Source organism: Manis javanica, chromosome 4 (genome assembly GCF_040802235.1).
Source record: "Manis javanica isolate MJ-LG chromosome 4, MJ_LKY, whole genome shotgun sequence".
Lineage (NCBI taxonomy): Eukaryota > Metazoa > Chordata > Mammalia > Pholidota > Manidae > Manis > Manis javanica.
In genome coordinates this window covers 131,756,596-131,784,158 of record NC_133159.1, presented here as the reverse complement: position 1 = coordinate 131,784,158, position 27,563 = coordinate 131,756,596, and the positions used below count along the sequence as shown (strand labels likewise).

Sequence of the window (27,563 nt, the reverse complement as noted above, 5' to 3'; positions counted from 1 at the left end):
CACTTCTGGTCTGGTTAATTTCAGCCAGAAATAGGGCATGTGACAGGTATGATCAAACTCACATGCATACTCACACCATGACACACACAGACATTCGATATATATAAGCACATGTAGATACATAACGTACATAGATAAACATGTGCGTAGTATTTGTGGCAGAGGACATGTCCCGATGTCTATGTTGGCACATGTACTGCAGACACACATATAAACATGCTGGTATCAGCAAATGCATAAAAGTCCCTCCTGTAAACATGGGTACTTGCAAGTGAACACATACCCCCCATGCAACATATATGTGCAGGGATGTGGGCAAACACTACAGACTCGATAACTCCTGCATCTTCCCTCTACACAGGCATGCCCACACATGCACGTGCAAGCCTGAGAAGCATGGACACACCCTCATATACACAGACAAAAGGTGAATGTTACAAATTTGCACATGTGTCCAGCATAGTGTCTGCTGGGATGAAGGGATGGAGTTTACAGGAAGGTTTGGTGGAGGGGCATTACACTGGGGTGACCCAGGGGCAGGAGTCTCCTCCTGACTTCCAGGGGCCTCAGGGTTCCAGGATCAGCCCCAGTGGCTCTGCTTCAGGCAGGCAGAGCTGTGGGTCAGAGGGGAGAGCCCTTTCCTGGATCCTGGCTGGAGGTAAGTCTCCAAGGCTTGGCCACCTTGGGGCTTCTGCTCTGCATAGCCTCCATTATGGCTCCTGTCTCTGTGTTTAGCACTCCTCTGGGCTCCTGAGCCCAGCAGCCTGGCAGGAAAAAATAAATGTGAGCCCTGGGTCCCTACCCCTACGGATCTCATAAGAAGGCAACGGTTCCAGGACAGAGGCTGGATTTCAGGATTTGGGAGGAGTGGGGGACGGTATGTTTGCCAGAGGGGTCTGGGCCTGGAGTGTACTTCTCCTGTGAGTCCTTGTGAGCTTGTTCCCTTTGGGTGCCTGCAGCTGCAGACCATGAGGAGTGGGATTTGGCTGCTCTCATACACCTTCCCAGTTATGAAGCTTGATTGCCAGCTACCTCTGCTAGCTGCTGCAGCAAGCCGAGGGCTGCTTGGGGGGCATGGCAAGGCCAGTCAGGGCCTGGCAGATAATGGGTTGGTCTGGCCCTCAGGAAGGTATCCTTATTTCAAAGGCTGATGTGACTTTGGAGACAGGCTCCATGTAGCACCTGTAAACCTGCCAGGCCTCCCTCCCCTACCATTCCCCCTCATGCATCCTCTCTGTGACCTATCTTTGCAAATGGTACCACATGCTCCCCAGATACCCAGGCCAGCATTTGGGAGCCATTCTTGCCTCTGTCCCCTTCCTCTACCCATTGTCCATCAGTCCAGCAGTCCTATTGGTTCCACCAATGCATGCCCTTTTACCAGACATTCAAAGCCCAGTGTTTATTGAGTACCTTCTCTAGCCAGTTGCTGCTCCAGGTGTGCAGGTGAGTGAATAGCTGAGAAACAGAGAGCCCCTGCTCTCTGTAGATGGGGTGCTAGGCATGCATGTGTGTATAACCCCTGTGCCCATATGTGTGGGTCCAGGGTGCAGAGGGTGGAGAGGAGGTACCAGGCAGGTGGGCAGAGGTCTGTGGAGGTCTGGCCCATCCCACTTCTTATGTCCTTTCCCCACCCTGTGAGCCCCAAGTGCATTCTCAGGACCTGAGGAGTCTGGGGAGTGGGTGGGATCTTCAGGACAGAAGGCTGGAGGCGGGTGGGTACCCAGAGAGGTAGAGAAGTGGGAGTCATCAGCACGGTGTAAGGGTGGGTGACTCCACCCAGGGAGGGTGTGCAGGTGGGAGGAGGCAGGCCCAGCGCGGAGCCCTGGGACCAGCACGGTTAAAGGATGAGTGGAGGCACAGTCACTCTGGAAGGTCGCTGGGGAGGGAAAGCGAAGGAGGTGGGAGGCAAGTCAGGAGAGAGGAGGAGGGAGTTGTCCTCAGAGACCGCTGCCCGACAGCTTTGGGGGTACCTCTGAGGAGCAGTTCCAGGGGTGTGCAGCCTCCAGCCAGTCTGGGGAGCAGGGAGGAGCTGCCCAGACTTGGCTGAGTTGACCTTCGTCCTGGGAGATGCGATGGGACAGGCATGCAGGAAGAAGTGTCCCAGATCAGGGGACAGGGCCCTGGGTTCCAGTCCTGTCTCTGCATGACCTGCGGTGTGGCTTAGGGCCAGTCCCTGTGGCTCTCAGGGCCTCAGTTTCTCCATGACTCTAACTTCCCTTCCTTCATGGTTTTGGCCTGGCAAGGATTAGATTTGTGAAGTGACGGGCAGAGAACTCAGGAAGGCTGGAGCCATGTCCTGCTTCCAGCCTAGAGCCAGAGCAGAACAAGGGCCCATCAGGCAGCAGAGGGGTCAGAGGCAGGCAAGTGGAGCTGGAAGGGCAGACGCCAGAGCCCCCAGGATTCAGTGGGAGGTTGGGGCCTCCCTAGCTCACTGACATCAGGGCTGGTGAATGCAGAGGGAGTTCAGCCGGTTCCTCAGCCCTCACCTCCCTCACAGCCTGGTACAGGGCAGGAGCTGAGCAGGAGTGGGTGGCGGAGGAGGTCTTGAGGGGGCGGCTGAGAGGAACCTCCAGGCCTGGAGCCCTGCAGCGGCCTCCCCCTACCTGTCACAGAGGCAGCTCCTGGGCAGCCCTAGTCTTTGGTCCCACCTCCTCCCCACTCCAGAATCTCCTGCTTTCCCCCTCCCTCCTTCCCTTCCTGCCCCTCTGCCCCTCTTCTTCATGCCCCGGTCCCTCTCTCCGAGGCTCCTCTCCAGCTACTGACTCAGTGGTCTGACTGCTGAGGGAGCCGAGCCAAGGGGTTTGGCTTGATTCTTGAACTACCTGCCTTCCCAGAACCCACAGTGAGCCCCATCCCTGCCCTGGACAGAGCCCCTACTTCAGATGCTCTGCCCCCAAGCAGCCCCTCCCAGGCATTCTCATGGGGCATCACGAGAGGCCAGTTAACCACCTGAGGAGGAAGAGTGAGGATGGGCCCTGGACAGCCAGTATCTGTAGTCTACCGCCTCTTCCTCGCTATTAGGGCCCCTGCCCCGGAGACCCCACCAGCTCTCTCCTCTGAAGTATGGGACCCCTGTCCATGCCCACCCCACCGCCTGTGCTGATAGTCCAGGCACATGCACATCAGCTGTGGGGCCAGGGTTTGGGCTGTCTCATCCTTCCCAAGACTTCTCCACATGGCCCTTCCTTGGGTCCTGCAAAGGAAGGGGCTGGGCTTCTCCCGATGAGACAGGGATCTTTGAACTCCAGGCTCCCATGCTCAGACCTGTAGGGCCTATGGGTGCTTTCTGGGGCAGCAACTGCAGCAGCAGCGTCTCTCATAGTCTGTATCAAATATTCTCCTCAGGAGAAGAATACAGGCTCCCCCTTTCCAGATGGCTACTTGGAACACACACTCACACACACACACTCTCTCTCTCACGCACACACATGCAACATGCATGCCTTTTGGCACTTATGTTTCTAATGAAATAATTGCTGGACGGCTCCTTGGATTAGGTAAGCCAGCGTTCCTTCCTGTCCCCATGGCGGAGTGGGGGAAAGGGGATCTGTGCTCTGCCTGTTAGCCTGACTGAGCTCCTTTGGCCCAGTGCAGGCCAGCCCAAGAGGTGTGTGGCTCCATGCATCTTTGGAAGTCTAATACAACAGGAACAAGCCTTTCAGAACTCAGCCCCTGCCGTCATTTGGCTCTGCCTGCCCAGCCACGGGGCCTCAGCTGGGCCTGGCCTGGGAAGAAGGCTAATCAGGGACGGTTTTTTGCATAAAGGATGGGATTTTCCCAGTTTAATTTTAAATCAGTTTTACAATATGCATGGAAACTTACAGTATTTTTGCCCATCACCCTGTCATCCTGCAACAACTATTTCCATTCTTCCCTGTGGTTGGTGGGGGATGCATCTCAAAGAGAGAAGTATCTGGGCTCAGATGTAAAAGGAAGGTTGAGAGGGAAGGGAGCTGGGAGCCTTGGCCTGCGCATGGAGGCCCATGACAGACAGATGGAAAGAAGAGGGTGATCAGTCGCAAAGTCCCCCATCCCAGGATTTGGAGATTCAGCCTTACTGAGCCCACCCTTTCTTCTCTGACCTCAGCCTCTCATGGACCCCTAAAAGGGGCCCCTTGGTGAGCCTGGAGCCCTTGTGCACCACTGGTGGAAGGACACAAAGATGGTGCAACACGGTGGGCCTGGCAGGGGAGAGTGTATAATTGCAGAGATGGGGAGGGGACCTCACCGCCTGTCTCCTGCTCCCCTACAACAGGTGCAAGAAATTCCAGGCAAAGTTCCCACAGGTGAGTGTGTGACTGAGAGAGCTGTGCCTGTGGGCAGTGAGGGGCAACGATGAGGGTCAGGGCAGCAGACCTGGGTCTGCTACCACTCTCAGGTCTCCCTAAGCAGTGCGGGAGGCCCCACTCCCAGTTGGACCCGGGCTCTGCGGGAGAGAGCCCCGAGAGAATGCACAGCCTGCTTCGGTGGTCTCCAAAGTCAAGTTCATTTGGGGGTCGAGGCCTTCTTTCGGTGGGCCCCCAGTTCCCCTCCCCAGGCGTCCCACCGCTCCTCCCGGGTGGAGAAGCGGCGTGGTGTTCCCAACTAGGTACTTGCCCCGCGGCTCCGCACTGGGGGATGGGAGGGGCGGGGCGGACTCCCCTCCCTCGGCGCCCCCACTCCACGCCGTCCCGAGGGTCTCCAGGGACGGGGTGTACCCCTGTCGGGCCGGAGTGAGACCGGCCCCGCCCCCAGGCCCCGCCCCCTCACGGCGCCCAGTCCCGGGACTCCCGGGGCCAGCCCCGCCCTCCGCCCGCCCCGCCCTCCGCGCCTCCGGCAAACCCAGCCCCGGGCGTCCAGTTGCGGCCGAGCTGCTGAGGTCGGCTTCTCCCAGCTCTAGGCCCGCTCTCAGACCCGCGCGCCCTGCTTAGCCATGGAGCCGGCCCCCGAAGCGGAGGAGGCGCGCACGGTGCGCGAGGCGCTGGGCCGCTACGAGGCGGCGCTGGAGGGCGCGGTGCGCGCGCTGCACGAGGACATGCAGGGGCTGCAGCGCGGCGTGGAGCGGCGCGTCGCCGAGGCGCTGCGCCTGGCCGGCCCTCTGGCGCGCACGGTGGCCGAGCTGCAGCGCGATAACCAACGACTGCAGGCTCAGCTTGAGCGCTTGACGCGCCAGGTGGAGGCACTGGGCTTGGCGACCGGGCTGTCCCCTGCGCCCGGCACGCCCGGCACGCCAAGCCCTCCGCCCGCGCCCAGGGTTCGGGACCGCGCGCCCCGCCTGGGCACCTCACGCTTCGCTAGCCACGCCACGTTCTCGCTGTCCGGCCGCAGCCAGGTGAGCCCCGGGCAGCTCAGCGCGCGGGTGCCTGTGCTCCTGCACCAGGGAAGCGGGGCTCCGCGCCCGGATGCCACCCCGAGTGCGAGCGTCCTAGTGTCTGCTGGCTTGGGGGCTGCGCCTGCACTGGCGGCGAGGACTCGCTCTTGAGGGTCCGGCCACCAATCCAGTGGGAGAGGGGCAGAGAAGCACTGTCAGCCTGCCCGCTGCACCTGTCACGGGCCACTCCTTTCTTGGGAATTGAGGCCATTTTTGCCCCGAGTCCTTCCTCCCTCCCCTCTCTTTCCTAGGACACTAAGGCCTTGGGCGCTCAGGTACGCCCCGCCTGTTCAGCACCGCCTTGGCCTCGCCGGCGTGTTGGAATGGTCAGCAGTCGTCACCTCTGTTCACGCGCCCCCTGCGTTGCTGCTTCACTGAGGCCTGACGGTTCTCATTATTAATTAACCGCGACAGAGAACTCAGGCCCCTGTTGTGTGCGTGTTTGGGGAGAGGGCACGATCTGGTTTGGGAACTCGCAGGGGGGCAAATCCCTTACCGTGAAGAGAGACAAAAGAGCAGTCTCTAGCTTCCTGGGGTCAGTGAGTGGCCAGGGGCGGTGGGGGGTGGAGGTGGGCGTCGTGCAGTCACCCCCTGAGCGTGGGGCCTCGGAGAGGCAGGATAGGGAGTTTACCTGGTGTGTGCACTGGCCCTTCGGTGGGATTTTTCCACCCCGCGCAGCCATGTGCTCTGAGGTTGGTTTCCAGGTCTGAGTCTAAGTTGTTTGCACCTGCTGTCCCTCCAGTGGTTCAGTCCACCAGGCATTCAGATCCCCCATGTGGGCTGGGCTGCATTTCAGGGGGCCAGGAGGAGAGGGATCAGATGAGCCATTAACCCCTGTAGGTCCCAACTGGGTGGGAGATGGCGGCAGGCAGAGCAGTACCAACAGTGCAGGCAGCCAGAGCAGTCTGCTCCCAACGCCAGAGTCCCTTCCCAGTGGGTATCCCGGGAAGGCTTTGTGCTGGAGGCCTAGGGCTTGCTGCTGCAGTGGGGGCTGTCAGGGCAGGCTCAGCAAGGCTAACAGGACTCACTGGCCAGAGGGGAGCCCGGTGGGTGTGCGAGTGGAGGGGTGAGTTGAGAAGGCCAGCTGGATGCTAGGCAAGGGTGTTTGGGCTTTATCCCCGGGGGTGAGTTTCTTAAACCTGTGCTGGTGGTAGAGCCCTTGTGCTCTGTGTGAAGTGTCTGCAAATACGGATGCACTTAAATCCATCCAAAGAGCATGACACAGTGCATGTGCATAGTACAAAATCACCACTGTGAGCTCACACGTGCCTAATAAACCGTGTCATCGGCTGTTTCTGAGGTTTTACTTTAACATGCATTTGCTGCTGGGTCTGCTCATGGAAGCAGCTGCCTGGGTTTTAAGAGCAGTAATCTCAGAGTACATATATGAGAAGATCCTCTCCAGTCATCTAACTTTTTTCAGTGAGAATTGGCCATTATCAGCTGAGGTGTGCTAGTCCTCTTGCTTATGGGGGTGATGGGGGTGGAGCGCTGGGCAGGGGAGGGACAGGGCCCTCATTGTATGGGCCAAGCTCCCTCAAGGACGGCTGGTGGGTTGTGATAGTCCAGGGAGAGAGCTGGGGCAGTAGTGGGTGGATGGAGAACTGGGGCTGCCTTAGAGAGAGGTCCCTGAGGGACAGTCAGCCAGTGAGAGACTCTTTGATGTGAGCAGGAGGCAGAGAGGGGAGCCCTGCCTGGGGACTGTTGGGTCATAGGTCTGGTGGAGATGCCAGGTTCTGTTTGGGTCATGCTGAGGGAGAGGGGCTCTGAGACATCCAGGCGAAGCTGGCCCCAAGCAGGTGGAGTCACTGATCTGTTGTGCCAAGAATGGTCAAGGTTGGAAGGTAGGGAGCTATCAGGCAGAGTGGCAGTTGAAGCCCTAGGGTGGGCAAGGGCTTCAGGGCAATTGTGCGGTAGTGGAGGGTGAAGCAGGAGCCCTGGGCAGAGGCAGAGGAGCTGCCAGGGAGCTAGGGGGCCCCAGAGAGCCCACTCTTAGAAATCAAGAGAGGGGACCCTTCTGGAAGAAGAGATTGGAGGTGAGCAGAGTGTTGCAGCCCGTTGGGGGAGTGAGGTGGAGACACACTTGGGGAGTAGGTAGTGGACTTCAGAGAGGCCCGAGGTGAGGTGGGCCGCAAGCACAGGTGAGCACTGCAGGCGGGGGATGGCCAAGGTCTCCAGTGGGGCCTGGGGCAGCTGCCCCTGCTTAACTCCAGAAGCACTGGTTCCCACTTCTCTTGCAGCCCACTACTCAGGGTGCTGACACAGGCTTCTAGCCAGTTTCTGTCAGGGAGGGAGGCTGTGTAGAGCCATCCACTCGGTGTGCTGGGACCAGCAGGGTGTGACTGGAGGCTTGGCCACAAACATGGAATCAGGGCTCTGGAGCAAGACTGGAAGGAGTCAGCTGGGCTGGGGCTCCTGGTCCTTTGGCCTCTTGTACTTCATGTCTGTGTCCCAGGGGGGCCTAGGTGTGAGCCTATGGTGGCTGTGGTGAGGCAGGTATTAGGGAGGCCCATCTGTAATAAGCAACGAGATTTGGAGATCCCCTTTCTTCCCGCTGTTTCAAAGTGGGGACTGAGAGATTAGAAGTGGTTCATATTCAGTATATAAATGTGTCCTGAACTCAGTACAGAAAGAGTTGATCAGGTAATCCACTTCTAAATGCACAGATTTTGATCTTGCTAGGTAGTGAGGAAACAGAGGAGTAGCCAGGGAGGCTCTGGGAGGAGGGAGAGGGCAGGGTGGTGGGGTGTGAGTAATCAGGGAGGACTTCCTGTAGGAGGCCACAAGTCCTTGGAGCAGATGGGAGCTGCTTTTGGAGTATTTGCTGTGAGCCTTGGGAAAAATCTCTTCCCAGCTCGACCTCAGTGTCTCTGTATCTAAAGCAAGGGGGATTGGCCCTATTGGGCCCCTTGCTTTGAGTGACTTGGTACTTATAATAGTGACAGTCAGCCTGATCTGTTCACAAAAGTGTCCACAGAGCCACAGCTGTGGTCTGGTGGGTGGAGGTAGCTGGCTGGGGGCCTGTGGTGGGTGGTGGCGGCCTGAGGCCAGGCTGGGCCATGGAGGCTGGGCCAGAGTTGTTCCCTGGAAGTGTCCCGGGCTGAGCTGGGGCCACTGGGTCCCCATGGCCAAGGTAGTGGGGTCCCTCAGGAATGATTGCCAGGAGTTTGGTGTCAAGGCCTGACTGTGAAAGAAACCAGACTCACCTTATCGGCCTTTCTTTCCCAGACACACTCTCTGATAAGAGAGGTGAATGCCTTAGGGAGAAGTTGAAATAGAGTCTTAAAAACCATGGTGTGAGAGAGGAGGCTGGTGAGGCAGCAGTCTCAGGACGGGGGTTCTGGCTGTGCATGGGCCATGCTGGGCACACGGGCGCACCACCACGTCCTCGCACGGGCCTGTGTGGGGTCAGGTGGCACTGAGAACCCGGAACAGTATTCCTGCCCTCACAAAAGTGTTTGAAACCTTTCCCAGGAGAGGGCCCCATCTCTCAGAGTCCCTGAAATCAGACTTATCGCATCCCCCGCCTCTCCCCTAACATTCCCAGGCCTGTCAAGGAGCTCCCTTTTCTTAAAACAAAGCACAGACGGGCATCTCGGGGGTGCTAGGGCCAGCTCAGCAGGACCAGTCCCCATCCCTAGGGCTCTCCAGGGGTTTTGTCCGGCCCCTGCACACAGCAGCCTGGTTCCTGCCCTGTGGCCGAAGCAGGCTGACGCCCCCCTAGGGAAGCCTATTGGGAAAGCATGCGGAGGCCCCCACAGGTACACCTGGCAACAGAGAGAAGTGCTTGCTCACCCAGCCTGGATCCCTGGACAAGGGCTCCATGATCCCCAAAGATTCCTCTGGGGTGGTTACCCACTTCTTCCCCTTTCCCTCCCCAGTATCTGCTTAAGACAGGTCCAGTGGGGGCTGGGCTCACCTCCCAGATCCTGGGAGACAGGTCTGTCTTGAGCTGTCCTCTCTGCCCTCTGGAAGGCCAGAGCACTTTGTGGGCAGAGTCCTGGGTTGGGGAGGAGACCTGAGCCCCAGACCTTGACTCTGCTATTGCCTTTAGTTCTCCCCTGCCCCCTGCTGGTGTGATGATTGGTTGGAGGGTGGTCTCTGAATAGCCTCTTGGCCTGACGCATGGGCAGAGCCCCCCTCTTGGGTGAGGAGTAGTTCCAGTTTTGGGGAAGGGGGTGTGAGGCCACCAGGACTTAGGGGTCCGGGCTCAGCCCCCACCCCAGCTGCACTCCTCCTGTCTGGTCCCCTTGGGCATCGTGGGGAGTAGGGGACCTGCAAGATGTAGGGGCAGGCATCTGTGGGGTCCCCCCATAGAGACCCACATTCCTGGGAAAATGGTTTCACATCAGCCTGTCCCTCCAGGCCCCTGCCTGCCTGGACCTGTGGAACCTGTTGGACCAGGGGAGGGCTGAGGGGGGATGTGGAGACCCCACAGCTGAGCTGCCCTGGTGACAGGTGGGGGCTGGGGTTCAGGATGGCCTGGCTGTTTCTCCTCCCTCTGCTGAGTTGCCTTCAAGGAATCTGTGGTATGGCTCTAGTGGGGTGTTGCCCGCCTCCAATTCTGGGGTACCAGCAGATGTCCCCTTCCTTCTCCATGTTCCTGAGACTGGGCCTGGCCCCTTCCCCTCTGTCCTCCTGAACCAGAAGTTGAGGGGTCACCACCTCTTCAAGGCCAGGCCTTGGAGTCCTGTCCTTTCTCCCTTCTCCAGGGACCTCACCCCACAAAGGGGCCCCTCCCCTGCTGGAGCCTTCCTCTCAGCCTGTAAACGGTGTCTTACCTCTTCATCCATCTGGAAGAACCCCTCAGACCCCTTTCCCTCCTCTCCTCATGGCTAAAGTTACTGTGCTGTCTGCATTCTCCCCACTTCTCCCCAGGCCACCTCCTGCCCCCACCCTGCATCTGATTCAGTTCCTAAACCATCCCCAGTGATCTCTTTTTTGAGAAACCCAATGGATGCTTTCTCGACCTCCTCTTGACCTTCTTTTCCTTGACCTGAGGCCACCTTTGGATGCCACTGAAATGCCTGCCCTCTTGATATGCGTCTACCTGTTTTTCTCAACATTCTCCTGGTTTTCTTCCTGCCCCCTGGCTGCTCCTCGTCATTCTCGGCAGAAGTCTCTTCCGCTCCTTGAAGGTGTTGCCTCATCCCAGGTCCCATCAGCCCCCGGCCAGCTCTTCCTCTGCCATGTTCTGGATATGAGACTCCTGTTTCCCCATCATTTGTCTGTCCTTCCTCTTAAACTTCACTTAAATACCCAGCTGCATCCTGTCCACAAGTCCCTGGTGCCCCAGGGGCTCCTTACACTCATCATGTCCAAAACTGAAATCCCTGTTTTCCCACATGTCCCCGTCATTCCTGGTCAGCCAGTCAGGCCTGAAGCTTGGCTTTGGAGGAGGTATGTGTCCTGCCCTCCCTCTACATCCACTCATTCTCCTGAGAACTCTGAGTCCTTCCCCTCTCCCTCCTACTGCCCTGTCTCCCCTCTGTGTCCCCACCTGGGACTAGTAGGTGACTGTCCTGCTGGTCTCCCCCTTCCATGCCACTCTGTTGCTGGCTGCTGAAGGATGTTCCTAAAACATAGAGCTGATGACCTTCAGCTCCTTCTTGTCTAAGGAGTCAAGACCAAGTTCTTGGGCTGCGTGGTGCCTCTCCAGCCATTGGATCAGAATGTTTTGTGCCTTGATGTCTGTTGCTTTTGCAGACGCTAGTTGCTCTGCTGGGAATAGCCTCCCTTTCTTGTCCACCTGACCTACTATAGACTTGGCTCGGGCATGCCTGCCTCTGGGAAGCCCTCCCTGACCTCCCGGGCTGGATGAAGGCTGTCTTAGGCATACACCCTCATGCCGCACAGCCCCCCACCAGACGGATACCCCCATGGCAGGGTGGCCACCTCTTGCACTGGTTATAGGAGTAGCTGAGCTGTCAGGGGCCAGGGATGGGCTTTTGTCACCCGGGAGCCTTGTCGACAAGCGGGCCATCCTGGAGGCATCAAGGAGAGGTGTGTGGCCAGCTTCTTAAACCACCCATCTTGGGCTCTTAGTAGAGCCCCTGCTAGGGGTCTTCTTCAATCCCGTTCTTGCAGGCAGACCCCACCAGCCTTACAGGCCCCCTGAGCCTCCACACCTCCCTTACTGTGAGAGGGGCAGGACCATGCTTGAGTCGTCCCTCCTGTCCACAAATTTCAGAAGTTTCTCACTGTGTAACCTTGGACAGTGCACATCCCTTCTCTGAACCCTCAGGTCCCATCTGTAAAACGGGGCTGGTAGAACCTTCCTGGGAGGACAGAAGCAAGTTGGCATAAGCGGCATGTCTAGATGCCCTGACATTTGGCATATGCTCAAATGACACTTGCGAGCCTGCTCCTGTATCTCTAATAGGGAAACTGAGACCCAGAGGGGCCATGAACCGACCCAGGTCATGTGGTGCTTTGTGGCACAGCCAGGATGCCAGGCTCCCTGATGGCTCTCTGTCTTGGTTCTTTCTCTGCACCTCCCCCCATCCCCACCCCTGTTGCCCACTGCTGCAGCCCAGAGGGCTGGAGGGGCTGTGTGGAGCCAACCAGGCCTTATACTCCAGACATCTGGGCAAATCTTGTGACCCCATATCCAGGGAAAGTCCTCAGTGGGGGGCTGAGTGCCCGTTGTTGCCTCAGGGGACTGTGTGTCTCTGGGTTTCGGCTGCTCCCACGTAGGTAGGCACACTGGCCTGCCCAGCTGGAGTGAGCAGAGGCCAGGCTCTCCCAACCTGGGCCTTCCGGTCCAGCCTGGAGGAAGGGTGGGTCCACCTCGCACACTTCTAAGGAACCCTCCATCTCACACTTTTGTCTTTTGCATATTTGGGCTTTGGGCTGAGCTCAATGGAGGTGTTTACTTCGCACGGTTCCAGGGGCTCAGCTAACTGGGGCTGGGTCTGCCCCTGCTTGCTCCATGGTCTTGGCTCATTTTGGTATCTCCTGGGGGCTTACTCTCTCCACTGTGAGTGTTGTTTGCCCTGCCAGAACCAAAAGGGACTTTGGAGAGTGCTTCTGCAGGTGGGCCGCCAGCCCAGGCGACTGAGCGGCTCGGTGTTTGTGTCCCTGTAGAGCCTGGATCACCATGATGAAGCCAGCGAGTTGGAGGTGAGGACCTCAAACTCGTGCGTCGTCGAGAACGGGCACCAGCCAGGGGCAGGTATGGGCCGACGGCAGAACTGGGGTGGCTGAGTAGGTCTTGGCCGTGCATCTGTGCCCAGCCATTCATTGACTCGGATGGGGGACTTGAGCCTGAATCCCAACAGGAGAGCAGTCTCACCCAAAGTGAGCAGGAATTTTAAACACAGAGGGAAACAGGAGATCTTGAAAGGTCATGAGCTTCCCTGTTTCTGGTGAATTGCAAGCAGGAGCTGAGGAATTGTCTGAGCACTGACCAGGATAGAGAAGGGACTGACAAGCCAACTAGTATTTATTGAGCTGGCTAGGAGGGGAAATTGGAGGAGGTGTCAACTCTGGTTGGAGCATTCAGACGTTCTCAGTGGGGGAGGTCAGGAAGGCCTTCCTGGAGGAGGTGGGAGGAGGGTTCCCGGAGGCTAGAGCCCTTCTGGGGGGTCTGAGGTTCCTGTGGATGGCGTGGCTGACCCAAACACCCTGCTGGTCACATGTTCCAGGATCAGGTGATGGACCCCCTGGGGCTGCCCACACCTTCCTGGCACCAGAGACCCCCAAGCCTCGCCCCGTGAGCCTCTCCCTGGGGCTGCCTCACCAGCCAGTCACGGCCGTCATGCGGCTCTCTGAGAACTTCTCTGGGGAGACCTCAGCTGCAGCTCTCTCGCCCACATCTGCCACCACCTTGGGGGGCCTCAGCCTGAACCCCAGTGAGGCCACCACACCCTGGACTCCCAGTCCCAGCGGTAGGAGCAAGAGAGCATGCCTGGGGGCAGATCCCACTGAGGTGGGAGGGTGGGCAGGGACTGGGCAGTAGGTAAGAGAGTCAGGAAGCCTGGATCAATCCACAGCCCCACCTCCGCCTGCCGCTGTGACCCCTCTCCCTAGCCATCTGTGCCATTGCACAGGGCTCATCCTGCCCAGCTCCTCTCCTGGAGAGCCCATGAAATAGCATCATTCCCCATGGGAGATGACCATGGCTTTGAGCACAGGTCCAGGCTGTGGTTAGAAGGCAGCCTCTTACCCTGCACATTTTGGCATGGCCCTCCTGGCCTGTCTTGGGCCTGTGGTCAGGTCTCAGTGGTGTGTCCTGGGGAGGGGCAGGTGGGCTTCCAGAATGGGGGTTCCGGAACAAAGTATTTGCTGGATCCATAGCACAAGGGGCCTTGGCCCCTGTGCTCTCAGAAACAGGATGGGAACACTTTCAAAGACCTCTTTTATGTCATTGCTCTCTGTTCCCGGCCTCCTCTCCTGGACTGTGGGCCATGGCTGAGGCGTGGCCAGCTGCCCGGGGGGCTCCTGCCCGTCCATGGGCTGATGCTGGGGAAACCGCATAGGGCCGAGTCAGAGGCAGCAAGGCGGGCAGTGGCTGTCCCTCCCTGCATCCAGGGTTCATTATTTCATTATTTTTTTCCCTCCCTTTGTCCCACAGAGAGGAACTCTTTTCTCCCAAGATCGAGCTCTGGCTACGCGGCAGCAGCTGCAGGCAGGAGCAAGGACAGGTGAGTCAGGGTGTGTGTTCCCAGAGGGTGGGGTCCGCGCTCCGCAGCTGTCACTAGCTTTGCCTTGGACCCCGGCTGCCACCTGCAGGGGCTCCCTGTGCTGCCCCTGGAAAGCCACGGTGGCTGTGTTGGTGGGTGGGGTTTGAGCAAGGGGATGAGGCAGTGGTGCTTGATGGAGAGTTTTGTTTGGAGACATACAGCTGCAGGCTGGTTTCTCTGTGGCCCGTTCAAAGCAAGTCTGGCAAAAGACTGGAGGGGTGTCTCGGTCTCCATGGAGGAAGGCTGGAGGAGGATGTCTCACTTTGTCTTCATCCACCCTGACTAGCTGGGCTCCCTCAGAGCCCCGTGCTTCCTGCTGGTGGACTGAAGAACCACCTAGACTGGCTTGGGTCTGCATGGGCTTCCCTGGGGTGACTGCCTCCTCCTAGCCTGCAGCTGTCCCCATGCTCCTCCAGGCCAGCTGGCCTGTGATTGGAGCCGGGGATGGGGTGGAGGCTGGCTTGCCTTTTTTTTTTTCTTTTACTAATAAAAGGAGAATTGTGACTTACTGGCAAACTGTTCCTGGGGGGAAAACAAAGGGGGTCTTATCTAGTGGTGGTGGGGCCGGGTGGTGGCCTGTCCTGGTGGGGCTGGTTCTGGGTCCACCTTCTGCCCAAAGAGGATGCCACCCCCACCCCCAGGCATAGACACCTGGCAGGGGGTGATTATGGAGGTGCACTCTCCCTCCCTGGCTGGGCTTCCCAGCTGCTCAGTTCAGAAACCTGCCCAACCAGTCTGGGCCTGGAGGTGGTGCTTCCTTTCTGCCTGCCACCCCAGTCCCCTGCCCCTGCCTCATTTCACCCCCAGAGGTCCAGGGGACCCTGTGGCCTGTGTGAGCTACTGAAGTTCCTGACTCAGTGGTTCTGTCCTCAGCCCCCCGCTGGCGACCTCACCCCAGTCGCCTCCGTCCCCACAACCGCCAGCCACGACTCAGGCCCATCGCCCAGGGGAGCGTCGCCGGGAGCTGGTGAGGTCGCAGACGCTGCCCCGCACCTCGGGGGCGCAGGCCCGGAAGGCTCTGTTTGAGAAATGGGAGCAGGACACAGCGGGCAAGTACGGACACACATCCCCAGGCCAGGTTGGGCCCCAGAGTAGACCCAGACCCAGTCTGGGGGCAGGCAAGCACAGCATGGCACAGTTGGCCTCATCCTGTTCCCCAGGGGGCAGTTCCCCAAGATGTGACCTCTCTTTAAGATACTGGGTCAGGCCTGGGCCACAGGGCAGGCTGGGGCAGGGAGCCAGGCCAGACCTGATGAGGGCCCCTACCCGCTCCCTCATTCCCGGAGGTGCCCCAGGCCAGCCCCACATGTGGAGCTTTGCAGGCCATAGTTCCTTTGGTTTCTGGGCCTGACTGGGGAAACAGAAGGGCAGTTTGGATGCATGGCAGGAGCTGGGAGGTGCCGCAGTGGTACCACCGTGTCTAAATGCGCCTTTCAGCCTGCTGCACTGGAGACATGATCCATCTCTGCACATTTATCCACTCTGCTGTTGGTGGTAGTGCCACCCGTGTGCAGGGTGTGGCCCAGGCCCGTGTGATCAAGACGACCCCAGTCACGCTCCCCAGGCTCTGACTCCAGGGAGGGAGCCTGAGCCAGACAACCTGATCCCGGCTGTCAGGGTATCCCTGGGGCCCAGTGGAGGAAACCATCCTTATGGGTTAGGAAGGAGCCACCAGGGAGGGTGACCTCAGAGGGAGGCTTAGAAGGAGGGGAAAGGAGAAGGGAAGGGGAAAGGGGTTCCAAGCAGAGGGCAGGGGTGTAGGGGCGTGTGGGCTCAGGTCCCCCACTCTAGGATTGCCAGGTGACCCTGATGCCCAGCATGGGGAATAAACTGGGCCTGGAGGCCGGAAGGGGTTTGGTCCTTCCAGATGCTGTCAAGGGAGGCTGTGTAGCTGCTCTGCGGGGCTCATCCTGCCTGGACATGGCACCTGGCATGGGGCTGGACTGGCAGAGTGTCTCCCCTGGGTGAGCGGAGCAGGTGGGGGCATTTTCCTGGCAGCTTGGGAGTGGCTGAGGATTCCTCTGCCTCTCTGAGGGGATGGGGCAGAGGGGCAGCCCCCACAGCAGGCCTGCCCCCTTTCTGCAGGGGGAAAGGAGAGGCGCGGGCGAAGCTGAAGCGGTCGCAGAGCTTCGGTGTGGCCAGTGCCAGCAGCATCAAGCAGCTCCTGCTCGAGTGGTGCCGCAACAAGACCATCGGCTACCAGGTGAGGGGCCCCAGCCAGAAGGTCTTGTCCCCCTGGTCAGGGCAAGAACCTGAGGCTGGGGTGGAGCAGTAGCAGCTAGAGAAATCAGGCCTTCGCAGCTGGTCCCTAGCTGTCTGCAGCCTCTGCTTAGAAATCCCAGGAATCCCCAGATCTAGACCTGAGCAGGCTGGTCTCCTGTGCTTATGGTGGAGAGTGGTGGGGGAGCCTGGCCGCTACAGCTTGTTGCTGAGCTGGGAGTATGGTGTGCCTCTGGGAGGGGCTGGGAGAATCTGCTCTGTGGGGCTGAATTGAGGGGGGGCACTGTCCCCTTCCCCTGTATTGACCTTTCCTTGCTTGCAGCATGTGGACCTGCAGAACTTCTCCTCCAGCTGGAGCGATGGCATGGCCTTCTGTGCCTTGGTCCACTCCTTCTTCCCTGACGCCTTCGACTACAGCGCCCTGAGCCCCACGCAGCGGCAGAAGAACTTCGAGCTGGCCTTCACCATGGCCGAGTGAGTGTGGCATGTCTTGCCAGCCCAGCTCCAGAGCCTGACTTGTGCCCCAGGGTGCCAGCCTGCCCTGGGTCACACAGCACCCCCTGGGGAGCCGGGAGCTCTTCTCAGTGCGCCTGCCCCTGCTGCTGGGCGCTCAGCAGGCGTGGGGGTCCCCCCGGGCACTGAGGCTGTCCTCTCAGGGCTGGGGGAGGTACAGTTGCCTGGACAAGCCACAGGTGATCAGCAGGGAATTAAAGCACTTGCTGGGGAGGACGTTTAAAAAAACCTCTCCAGTAAGTAGATTTTGTTTCCCGAAACATTGTTCTAGCATTTGACATAAAGTTGTCCACTTTCTTAAGACCTACCCATTGAGAAAAGATTAAGTGGGGGTGATTCTGGCATCAGGAGGTGCTTGGGAAGCTAGTTTGGGACTTGGCTATTGACTGAGGACTCCCCAGGGCTCAGGAGAGTGGCAAAGCAGGGTCAAGTCAGGGATCTGGCAGGGTGCATTCAAGTCTAGCTGAGGAGAGTTTAATAAAGGTGTGGGAATGGAGCCAGGCAAGTGTGGTGCCCTCGGGTGTTCAGCCTGACTGGAAAGGAGGGCTGCTTGGAGAGCGCTGGATGACAGGAGCTGTGCTGTGCGGCAGTGGAGGTGACCTGCTCAGTGACCCTGCAAGGGGGTAGCTGTGAGAAGCTTTACTCTCACTCTCCTGCCCTCAACACCAGTCAGAAGGCAGAGGGCAGGGGAGCCATCGCTGCAGTGCGCCGTGGCCCCTGGGGCAGGCATGGGACACAGATAAGGGTGTTCAGGGCTGCCTGACACCAAGCTTCATGAAGTTCAGGGCATGAAGGTCCAAGGGAAGGAAGGCCTCCCCAGAGCTGAGTGTCCTGGAGGGAACATTGGTCTGTCCCTCCCGCCCGCCTGCCTGTGTGCCTGTGCCCTAAGCCTGTGCCATCATCCCGCCGCACCACTTCTGTTTCTTGTCTGTGTCCCCAAACCCAGGAGGTGCTCTTACAGGCTTGCTGAACTGGAGGAACCCTTCCCAGAGGCCTTGCCTGCATGCTTGGCACAGCCTCCCAGCCCCATCCCCAATCCCCCACAGCCTGCCAGAGGAGTCAGAGCCAGGGGACCAGCGTAGGTATGGAGGTTTTGCCTTGAGCCGAGGCAGCGACCCATTTCTTGAGCAGCAGCTCTCACTCCCAGGGCAGAATGGAGACCCTGGCTCTGAGCTCCTGGCCTAAGTTGTTGGAATATTGGTATTGCCTCTCTTGTGCTGTCTCAGATGACAAGCTTGGGCTCTTGGCCCCCTTGGGGTCATAAGAACTCCTTGTACACTTTAAAAGCCTTGTCTTTTTTGGCTGCTTGGGATTAGCTGTCATCCTAATTGTAGAAACAGCTTTGGATGGGGTGTGTTTTGCAACTGGATCCAGACGATGGCAAGGCAGGGCCAAGTGTAACAGCACGATGCTGGGAGGGGCTTCCCACCAGGAGGAGGCCCAGCTGCTTGAAGCTTAGAAATGGCAGCCATCAAAAATCAGACTGCCAGAGTATGCTGAGCTGGGGTCCTGACGTGGGGACCGATGACCCACTCCAGCTGGGTAAGGCCACGCTGGCTTACAGAGCTCTGCTCCATCAAGTCCGGTGGGCCAGCTGGTGCCAGCTCATGCCCTGGCTGCCTTGTGCATCTGTAGCCCGGGACCAGGCGAGGCTGGGGCAGGAAGGCGCAGGCCCTGGGCCATGGGGTGGTGGCCCTGCGCCCCAGCCTGCAGGGGACACAGCTTCCCTTGGGAGCCGGGGTGAAAGCGATTTGTAGCAGTGCTTTCCCAGCACAAAGTTGGAGCTTGTGGGGCCTCCAGACTCCAAACAGATGTTTCTTCTATTCCCAACCTGGCGGGGTGGTAGTGGAGGCTGCTCAAGTTTTGCCTCCCTCCTCCCCAGAGCAAACAGCAGGGTGAAAAACTGGGGCCCTTCTCCCTGTGGCCTGAGCCTGATCCTGGCTTGGGAGGGGTAGAGGGTCTGCCAGGCCCCTGAGATGAGTTCTTGCTTTTCTGCTGACCTGAGGGGACAGGGAGGGGTGCCCACAGCAGGCCTGTGCTTGGAGAGACTGTGCTCAGAGTCTGAGAGGGTGCCTCCCCTCGTGAGACACCTGGGAGATTATCTTGCAGGTAGGAGAGGGCTGAGGAAGGCCTGCCTGAGGCCCCTTGGGAGGACTGCAGCTTGGACTGCCTGGTTTCTTGGAAAATAGAGAGGTTAGAAAAGCTGGGAAAAAATCTGGACACCTGCTTGAGGGTATTGGCTACCTACATCTTAACAGATACTCCTTAGGTTTGCCAGTAGAAGCTAAGCAGACATGTAGGGGGTTGGAAAACATCAGCAGCCATGCCAGCAGCAGGACAAGGCTAAGAAGGGCAGTTTGGGAGCAGCGTTGTGGGACAGGAGCAGCCTGGGCCCTGATGAGGGAAAGGGAAAGGAGGACATGGATGGGGCCTCCACACAGTGGGTTCATCTCACATCAGGAAGGAAATGTTTCTAGACCCTTCTGTGAGCAAGTACCTTAAAAGCACAAAGGTGCATCAGGCCTGTAGAGTGAAAGTGGTTTGTGCTGCCCCTCCTGCCAGTAATTTAGGGTCTCAAAGACATCTCTGTGGCCTGATCTGTGTGGTAGTGCACTGACAGCAGGGTGAGCTCCCCGTGTAGGACAGGTGGTCAGGGCTGGCAGGGTCGGAGGACTGGCCTCTATTATGGAAGGGGCTGCGGTGGCACTTGACCCTCAGCTCCTGCCCTCCCCTTCCTCTGCACATCTCTGGCAGGGCACAGGACGTGAGGCCAGAGGCTCGCACTTGCCCTAAGGGGAATGTGTCCTGCTCTCAGGTTACGCTGGAGCAGAAGGGGCTTCCAGGCTATTTGTAGTGCCCATGTGTCTTTGTCTAAAACCAGACAGGAGGCCGTAGTACCAGCCCTGGCATCTGCATCTACACAAGGCTTAAACAAATAAAAATAACCCCTCAAAGCCCTGCTCTATCTCCCTTCCAGGCCAATCCCATGGAGGCGAAAGATCACAACAGAGTGGAGCAGGAAAAAACTCTCTAAGCCTTTTATAAACCCAGACAAGATGGGGCTAATAAGTAAATACATTTAAAAATGGTACTAGGCAAATGTTAATCCTGGTTCTTGCTGTGCAGTAACATTTGAAGTGATTTATGTTTTTTCCTTTGGACTATTCTGTGTCGTTTGAGTTATTTAAAACAAGCTTGTATCGCTTTTACAAAAGCAGGCATTTTTTTTTTTCCCAAGGCAATTGGGTACACACCTAAAACAAATACATGTTACATGTCAGTTATACCCCAGTTGGAAAAAAAGGCAATTGGGATCTTTAATATTTTGAGATTTGAATATTGTTATGGAAGCCAGTACTGGTCATCATTATCCTTTTCTTTTATCTTGCCTCCTAAGTTTCATTCAACCCTTGTCTGCAGCTTCTAGGAATCTTGACATTACTCTGCCGTAGCCAGCTGGGGTGTGGTGGGGACCAGATGGGCTGTGGTCCAGTCCCCTGGCTGTTCGCAGGGGGAGCTGGAACCTTGCCCATGACTCCTTGTTTGGGTAGGAAGGGCAGCGCCAGGGTAAGGGCTCAGTGCTCATCCTGACTACCACCCTGATCTTGAAGGCTTGTCGCCTGGGCAGGGGCAGGGATGTCATTATTTGAAGGTTAAATGCAGCCTCTAGATGAAAAAGGGGGTCAGCTCCCTGTCCCTGCACAGGTTGCAAAATGCCTGAAACATGCCAGCAATTCTGAGTGCCCTCCGTGAAGAGGGAGAGAAAGAAACTAGAACCAGCTGCAAGCAGAGGGTCCCAGGTACTCTTCAGGGTGCAGTGAAGGAACCAGAGATACTTAGTTTCAGGGAAAGATTGTGATGTGAAGATTCTCTTCCAACATGTGAAGCGCTCTGTTGTGGGGAAAAATTGGACTGAGAATAACCTGTTGGGAGCAATATAGGTAGAAAGTACCAATAGGCACAATAGCTTAAGAAACACAGGGGAAACCTTTCTCATGACCAGAGCCATCTGCAGAGGGATTTATAGTGTGCTCAGAGGAAATCAGCACCCCGTGCCTGGACCTGGAGGCAGGCAAGCTGAGGCAGGGCCATTGCAGAGGTGGCTCCTACTTCTGACAGGGTTGGAAGGGTGGCATTCCAGTTTTTTTCCAAGGCTGAGGCTTGGGGTTCAGTGCTGCCCTCACTTAATGTGGGGGACTGCTGGGACCACTGCTAATGCCCTGGGCACATGTGTAGAGCCTGCTCACACTCATCTGGGGCCCTCTGACAGCAGCAGCTCTGGGGAGGAGGGAGGGAGGGGCAGCTGCTCTCCAGGCTGCAGGTGAGGAGGCGGCCACCTGATGCTAGGTGGTTGAGCTATCAGGAAGGTGAGCACATGTCAGAAGAACTCAGAGTTTTGGTCCTTGACCATTGACAATGCTTTGCACACCCTCGTCTGAGCACTGACCATGGACATGGGCCCTGCCCTGGGCTGTCCTGAGATGCGAGGTGCTTGAGCACTGGGCCAGACCCCTCACCAGCCCACAAAGCTGTTGCATTCCTTTACAGGCCACCCTCTCCAAACTGAGGGGGAGGTGGCGACAGGGTCTGGGACAGATGTCTCCATTTCACCTTGACATTTGGCTTCTGGTAGGAGGCCTGGCATCTGGCCAGCACCATAAAGCTGGCCCCCATGCTAATGTCACAGTCCTTGTCTTTGGACAGGGACTGGTGGAAAGTGCTGTGTGAGCCTTGTGAACTGGCTCCCATGTCCTGGGGTAGAAGGTGTATGAAGACATACAGGCTCCCCAACAAGTCAGCTTGGGAAGAAGCACAGAGGTGGGAGATTCATTTTCTGCCAAGGAAATAGCACAGAGGGTGATGCGATGGACAGAGCTAGAATCTGAACCCAGCTATTGAGATTTCAGATTCGGGCTTCTCTTTTCTGTTGACCCACTCTGCTTTTTAGAGTGAGGCATGATAATAAAAACAGCAACCATAAAAATCCCCAACGTTTATCAAGCCCCTTCCACGTGTGAGACACTGTCCCATTTGGTCTGCCAGATTAACTCATTCATCCTCATAACCACCCTGCAAACCGGCTATTACTCCAGAAGGGGAAACTGAGGCCAGGAGGAGTGAAGTGTCTTGCCTGAAGTCATTGTAAGGGTGGAGCTGGGGAATGAACCCTGACAGTCACGCACTTATCAATATGGGGTAAAAAACACTGGGGACTTCCTGTCGCTACAAAAGTGTGCACAGCTGTTGAAGGAAGGACGCTGGTGATTGGAGCAAGTGCAGTCGCTTTTGCCCTTTTGGTTCTGCCTGATAAACGTTGGGCAGCCATATCTGGCATGCAGGGGAAGTGTCACTCAGCATTCCAGAGGACATCTGCTGTGGTTTCAAGGCTCAGCGCTGAGATGCACAGTGCATGTGCCTTCATGGTGGACGCCTGCCTTCCCCACCTCCCCAAGACGTTGCAGCCGGGGACTGTGCCCCCTCCTAGCCCAGAGCAACTTTCTTTCCAGACCAGAGAAAACCCCCTGTTCCCACGTGCATGTATACCCGTGGGCCCAAAGTCAAACCAGTGTTTCCCAGAATGTAAGACAGAGCCCTGGGGGGAGTTATAAAATGATTTTAGGCAACTTTAAATTTCAAGCTGTGACCCATCTATAGTTAGTAAAATCAGTTTAGTGTTTCATGACTGGCATTAAAAAAAAAAAAAGGAGAGGGGAGAGATTGAAATGAATTATAGGGAAGATATCGGTAGTAGAAGGGGTCAATATTTTCGTGAAACATATATGTATGTGTGTGCTGAATCATGAAAAATTTCTTGCTGTGGGTCATTGTACAAGTTTATGAACATTTTTAGGAGGCCTATGGGTGAATTTATCTTTATTCATTTTACATTTACTGATTTTACATTTTACATTTACATGCTTATTTTCTGTGTATGCCTATATACATAGAATTTTTTAATGAACCTTTATTTTTAAATGAAATTTTCATTAATAAAAATTAGACTAAATTAAGAAGATTTCCTTTTTTACTGGGATTTAATTTGGTGACATTTCTAAGCGATTGGATTTCACTGGATATTGAAGTCAGTCTATTTAAATTGTAAATAAGTTGCATAAGTCTGGGAACCATTGGCAGTGGCGATGGCGTTGTTGCAGTGCGGGGTTGGCTGGTCAGGGGCACCGTCGTTCTGATGGGGCTTCTGTGTTTCAGGAACCTGGCCAACTGCGAGCGCCTCATCGAGGTCGAGGACATGATGGTGATGGGCCACAAGCCGGACCCCATGTGTGTCTTCACTTATGTCCAGTCACTGTACAACCATCTGCGTCGCTTTGAGTGAAGCGCCTGGGGCCCGGAGAGCCAAAGAGCAGCCCGGGGAGGAGACCGTGGGGCTACTTGTGTTCCCCCGAGCCGGGATGGCCTCCGAGGCGCGTTGCATTTTGGTGTGAGAGTACCGTTTGCTCTGTGGTGTGGGACTGCACGGCCGTCCTGGCCAGCTGTGTTACTGATTACAAGTGCCGCTGAGCTGAGCTCTGCGGTGATCACAGCAGAGGGCTGGAAGGAAGAGGAAAAATCACCGGAGGGAGAGAAATTGGTGCTAAGTAATTATCTTCCTTAAAAAGAAAAAAAACGCTTGTCCGTAGATTCTGCGAGGCTAAATCATGGTTTTCCCTCTGGTGGTTTTGATACATTGGCTTTACAGGGCTACACTGATTACCAAGTGTTTTTTATCAAAATACCCAGAGTTTTTTACTTCCTCACACTATTGTAGGCTCCTTTCCTCCCTCCCTCTGGGCCACAGCCAGGAAACAGAGAGAAGCTTAATCAGCAGCATGACAAAGAAGACTGAGGTCTTGGGAATAAACAGTTTAATCACTCCCAGGTCCTGGGCAACAGATGACCTTCGAGTCACCTCGGCTCTCTGGGGAGATGGGAAGGGTCTTGCCTGGTCCCTGAGTGCCCTTGGCCTTCCAGGGAGGCCCCACAAGTGTTTGGCTAAGAATAGGCTCTTGTAAAGTTAACACTTTTGGGGAAGGACAGGCCCTTTGTGTGGTGAGGTTGTTTTTATTCACATCTTTTTGAGGAGATTTGCTGCAGATACTTATAAAATGTAACTCCATCTGTACCACCAACCGTTTGTACATAAAAAGATGTGTTGAACTTCGCTTGGGATTTGTTATTTCTGTTGGGGAGATGCGGGGCCTGAGAAGAAAAGATTTTGTACATGTTCCAAAGACCCTCTTAAATCCCCCCTTCACCGTTTCTGTACCGAGATCACTGCCCAGAAAGTCAAAACTTATATTTGCTCTCTCTGCATTTGCCTGTCAGTCAGCCATCTCCGTGTCACCGAGGGAGCATGAACTAAAGTTCCCCCTTGTGGATCTGTTGTCCCCTGGGTGTTGACTGGCACATGTGTGATAAACAGCGGCCCACCACGGCAGGTTCTGGGGTGGTCTCACGTGGATGAAGCCCATCGAGGAGCACTGGTTTATTTTCACAGCTGCTTGGAGGTAGGCTTTTAAGAACATCTTCAGATTCTATAAAGCCACAGCCACTAGCTTATTCTTCTTCAAGAACCATTTTCTAATTGGGTTGGACTTGAGCCATGAGCTCCAAGAACTTCTCTTTAAGGAGCTAGTATGTGTCTGTAGCTCATGAGATGAACTCCAAACACCAGCACCTGTGTGCCTTCTCTGTCACACGTGTGATCCTTGTGTGTTGAGGGGGCACAGCGGAGCTTGCCAGGTGGGCAAGCAGTACTTCGAGCAGCCTCATTTGTTCAGGCTGCGGCCTTGTTCAGTCCTTTGGATTCTCCCCACAGTGAGCGCCACTCCTATCCAGCGCTCTCGGCTCTTGCAGGCTGGGGAAGGTGAACCCTATTATTAGCAAAGACTCAGTGCCTGATCTTTTTTCATCCTGAAGCTTAGGGTTTCAAACCTAAAGCCAATTTGGGAACACAAGGGTTCTATAAAAAGCATGCCTATATGTTAGTGAGTATTTGCACATGTTAAATGGAGCTCTCCTGAATTGCAGACATGGCCTTGCACCTCAGCACATAAAACAGAGCAGATCCTGCCAGAATAAGGAACAGTTTCTCTTAAACATGGGGAATGGGGTCCCTCATGTCTCACATTCAGAATAATACAGATGAGAGAGTTTTCAGGTAGGTTCTCTGATGTTCTCGTCCGTGATCTTTGGAGAGGACTTGCAGATTTAATGGATTTTAAATTACCTCTAGGAGAAAGCTCGAAGGTTCCAACACAAGGAGAAAAAAATGCAAGAAAGCCACAAAATCTCAAGACGTTTGGAAATCACCATTTTTGATTAGGGTTACGTGAAAGTTCCCATTTGAGAAATGCAAGTTCAAGATGGCTTCTACCGTGGTACAACGGGTTTCACGTTTTTTTTTTTCCTCTGGGGAGAATTCTCAGAGCTGCTTGTAAGATCCTTCCTGCTTTTCCAGATAGATTCCTTCACCTGGGTTTTGTTAAAACGTATTAAGTCTGATCAAATTGGCTTGCGTGTTTCCCTGAAGTGAACGTTTCGCCAGAGCCAAGACAGGTTTTAAGTTTTTTTCTGACAGCTGATGTATATTACTGAAGGCAAGTGAGAGCTTATGAACACTTTCTGAGCATGATATAGCAAATGCTGGTTAGAGGAGAGTGTCCGGGCCAGGTGTTTGGGGAACAGTTTGTTAAAGCCAATGAATTTTACAAATGTGTTAGATAACGAAAAGTTCTCAGCTTTCCCCGCCGCAGTGGGCAGTACACTGTAACTGGAGGAGGCAAGCATGAGAGACTATTTTATTTTCTGCTGGCTAGGTCTAAATGGCTTCAGGCAATTGGATGGCAGACTAGAATTGCCGATGAAGTTGGTCAGTCTTGGGTGGGACATTTTTCCAACCCAGCAGAACCACCTTTGGATTGAGTTTCTCAAACTGGTGACAGGTGACTGACTCATTCTGATGAATCGATGATGCCAGTTGAGAGGGCCAACTTGATTCCTGCCCCTTCCATCTCCTAGCTATGCTCTCTCATCTGTGTGATCATTGATCATCTCTGCCAAAATGATAAATGTCCTGCTATGGTTATTACCCATGTTATCTCTCTTGCTTTTAAGGTTTGGTTTGGGCTTGCTTTTAGGGCCTTTGATCTCTTATCTCTTGGTTCTTGGTCCTGCTTTGACATCAAACAGCCCTCCTTTGAAAGAGCACATTACAAATGCCTAGGCATTCCTCCTCCCTAGAAAGCACCAAACAAGAAAAAAAAAAAAAAACACCCAGGAAGGATGGGGCCAAGAATGCTGCACTCTCTGGGGTATCCAGGAAGCCTTGTGGGAGGGAGACAGTCCCACTGCACGCTGTAAAGACGTCAGAGACTCTGAATCAGAAGGGCAGGAGGTATGGCTGGTGGCCCTGGAGAGATGCCACAAGGCATTTGGGTGCATCTTGACTCTGTCCTCACCCTTTGAGTTGACCCTGTGCTGTCACATAGGGTAAAATCCATGTTTGTACACACCCATTTTCAACCACAGTTACCAGGGTCCTTAGTGTGTTTGATGTCTCAGTGACATCAGCAGTGTTGGACCCCTCTTCCTGGTGTTGGTGGCTTCACCCACGTTTTATGGGTTCGACCCATCTCTCTGGCTGTTTCTTTCCAGTTGTGGCCTCCTTTTCCTCTGTCCATTGCTCCTCTGTACTGTCCATGTCCTACACTCTCTGCTCCGTCTTCTACATCAAGGGTTCATGACCCAGGGCCAATGAGGGCTTTGGGAGTCTGTGATGTCTGTGTGAATGGAATGTTTCACCTCCCTTTCCCCCTAAAACTGGCCCCTTCTCCAGTGTTTGCTATGTCAGCAAACGGCAACGTGATCACAGTTGCTGCCCATGCTGGACACCTGGAAGTCCCCTGGCACCTGGGCATGGAGGACGTGCCACCAGAGCAATTCACCTACTTCCTTTCATGTGCTGTGAAGTACACATCCACAAAACTCTTGTCAGCAAGGCTTGAAATTTCTCTTCTACTGGCTCTCCTGAAGCATTAGAGCTAATTGTTGCCCCAAGATTTTATTTTGAAAATTCTCAAAATTACGTTTCAACAAAACGTTGAAAGAAGAGGTTCATGAACATGTGCATTTCTTGACTTTGATGGCTAACATTCTGCCACTGTTGTGTCTTGTCTCTCTCCATTTTCCCAGGCCATTTGGAAATATGGTACAGATATCAGGGGACTCAGCCCTAGGTAGTTTAACAAATATCTCTCAAAAATATAAACATCCTCCTGCATATGCATGATATGTCAGCATACCTAAGAAATTAAACATTTCTTCCTCTAGTATAGAGTCTATATTCAAATTTCCCTAATTGTTCCCACATGCCTTTCATGGCTGTTAACAAATTAAAAAACTCCAGGATCCAGTCCAAGTTCACACACTGCATTTGGCTGTTATGTCTCTCTGGTCTCTTTTAATCTAGAACAGTCCCTCCACTTTTTGTTTACTGTCTATTTTCCATTTGATTCTTTGGAGGAGCCCAGGTGGGTTATGTTTTAGATGGTCTCCCACTCTGCATATGTCTGTTTCCTCCCTATCAGATTCAGGGGAAACCTGTTTTGCACAAGCACAGCCCAAGGGATGGATGTTTTCACTGCGTCATATTAGGGCACCTGCTGCTGGTTCGTCCACTGTTGGCCATGGGGGGTTCGCTTGCACCCAATACCTTTAGGATCATTAGTTGATAAGTTGATGGCTTTTGCCTGAATCTGCAATTACACTGGGGGTTGAAAATGGGGATTTTA

General features: G+C 55.4%; 1 protein-coding gene across 1 annotated transcript; it reads left to right on the top strand.

The window, feature by feature from the left end:
* The first annotated feature begins 4,819 nt into the window (after window positions 1-4,819).
* SMTNL2 (smoothelin like 2) lies at window positions 4,820-23,932 on the top strand. The gene is made up of 8 exons (XM_017655025.3): window positions 4,820-5,314; window positions 12,440-12,527; window positions 13,000-13,242; window positions 13,929-13,998; window positions 14,911-15,090; window positions 16,123-16,240; window positions 16,580-16,731; window positions 22,981-23,932. Exons 1-8 carry the CDS (start codon window positions 4,916-4,918, stop codon window positions 23,105-23,107), a joined length of 1,377 nt encoding a protein of 458 aa, XP_017510514.3. The 5' UTR covers window positions 4,820-4,915; the 3' UTR covers window positions 23,108-23,932.
* Window positions 23,933-27,563: the final 3,631 nt, after the last annotated feature.